Source organism: Antrostomus carolinensis, unplaced genomic scaffold (assembly GCF_000700745.2).
Source record: "Antrostomus carolinensis isolate BGI_N321 unplaced genomic scaffold, ASM70074v2 scaffold28647, whole genome shotgun sequence".
In the NCBI taxonomy this organism is placed as follows: Eukaryota; Metazoa; Chordata; class Aves; order Caprimulgiformes; family Caprimulgidae; genus Antrostomus; species Antrostomus carolinensis.
In genome coordinates, this window is record NW_010328502.1 from 367 (window position 1) to 1,575 (window position 1,209).

At 63.1% G+C, this 1,209-nt stretch overlaps 1 protein-coding gene across 1 annotated transcript in view; it reads left to right on the top strand.

Moving 5' to 3' along the window:
* LOC104528311 (solute carrier family 12 member 5-like) overlaps positions 1 to 1,198 on the top strand; it is a gene marked incomplete at both ends in the record, with an annotated part of 1,427 nt that extends 229 nt beyond the window's left edge. The window contains 5 exons of the mRNA XM_029086033.1: positions 1 to 217; positions 283 to 414; positions 664 to 771; positions 939 to 1,061; positions 1,141 to 1,198. The exon at positions 1 to 217 is cut by the window's left edge and continues 20 nt beyond it. Coding sequence (XP_028941866.1) covers positions 1 to 217; positions 283 to 414; positions 664 to 771; positions 939 to 1,061; positions 1,141 to 1,198 — 638 coding nt within the window. The remainder of the gene's footprint in view (positions 218 to 282; positions 415 to 663; positions 772 to 938; positions 1,062 to 1,140) is intronic.
* Positions 1,199 to 1,209: the final 11 nt, after the last annotated feature.

The following is a 1,209-nucleotide window of genomic DNA, read 5'->3' on the forward strand; positions in this document are numbered from 1 at the left end:
GGGGGAGCTGCGAGCTGCCCTGGCTGACGTGACCATTCCCCTCCCAGAGCTGGTGCGAGAGACCACGGCCGGGCACCTGGCCTTGCTGGTGGCCAAGAATGTCGCCATGTTCCCGGGCAACCAGGAGCGGTTCTCGGAGGGACACATCGATGTCTGGTGGATTGTCCACGATGGGGGGATGCTCATGCTCCTGCCCTTCCTCCTGCGGCACCACAAGGTAGCTTGGGCCCCGCAGCATGAGGCAGGGGGGGGGGGGGGGGACCATGCCTCCGTCCCTCACAGGTCTGGCGCAAGTGCAAGATGCGTATCTTCACGGTGGCACAGATGGACGACAACAGCATCCAGATGAAGAAGGACCTGACCACATTTCTGTACCACCTGCGCATCACTGCAGAGGTGGAGGTGGTGGAGATGGTGAGTGCTGGGATGGGGGCACATGCCAAAGTCTGAGATGCTGCGTGTGGGAGACAGACCTTGCACTGTGGGGAAACACGCAGCTCCACAGCAGGGCACAGCACTGTGGGGACATGCAATGGGGACATGCAGCGTTAAGGGGATACACAGCACCATGGGGACACAGGTCCACAGGGACATGCAGGGCCAGGCTGGGAGCAGTGGGTGCAGCTGACCCTGCCCCATGATTTCTTCTGTCCCCTTTGGCAGCACGAGAGTGACATTTCCGCCTACACCTACGAGAAGACTCTAGTGATGGAGCAGCGCTCCCAGATCCTCAAGCAAATGCACCTCACCAAGAATGAGCGGGAGCGGGAGGTGAGGATGCAGGAGAGCCTGGGTGGGATCCAGTCCCCATGGTGGCTGTGCCGCCAGCCGAGCTGCCCCTTGGCTCTGCCCACTCATCCTGCCGGGGCTGCAGGCTGGGATCTGCCCAGCCAAGCCCTCTTCTGCCCCAGTCCCCTGGCTGACCCTGTCCTGCACAGATCCAGAGCATCACAGATGAGTCCCGCGGCTCCATCCGGCGCAAGAACCCGGCCAACACCCGCCTGCGCTTGAGTGTGCCTGAGGAGCAGGTGGGCGACAGCGAGGAGAAGCCGGAGGAGGAGGTGAGGGGCTGCGCCAGGACAGGGCCTGGACAGGCAGCTGGCCCCAGCCCCTACCCACTGTCCCCTCTCCTCTTTTTAGGTCCAGCTCATCCACGACAAGAACGCCACCCCCTTCTCCAGCAGCTCCCAGTCCCCTGGTGACGAGGTG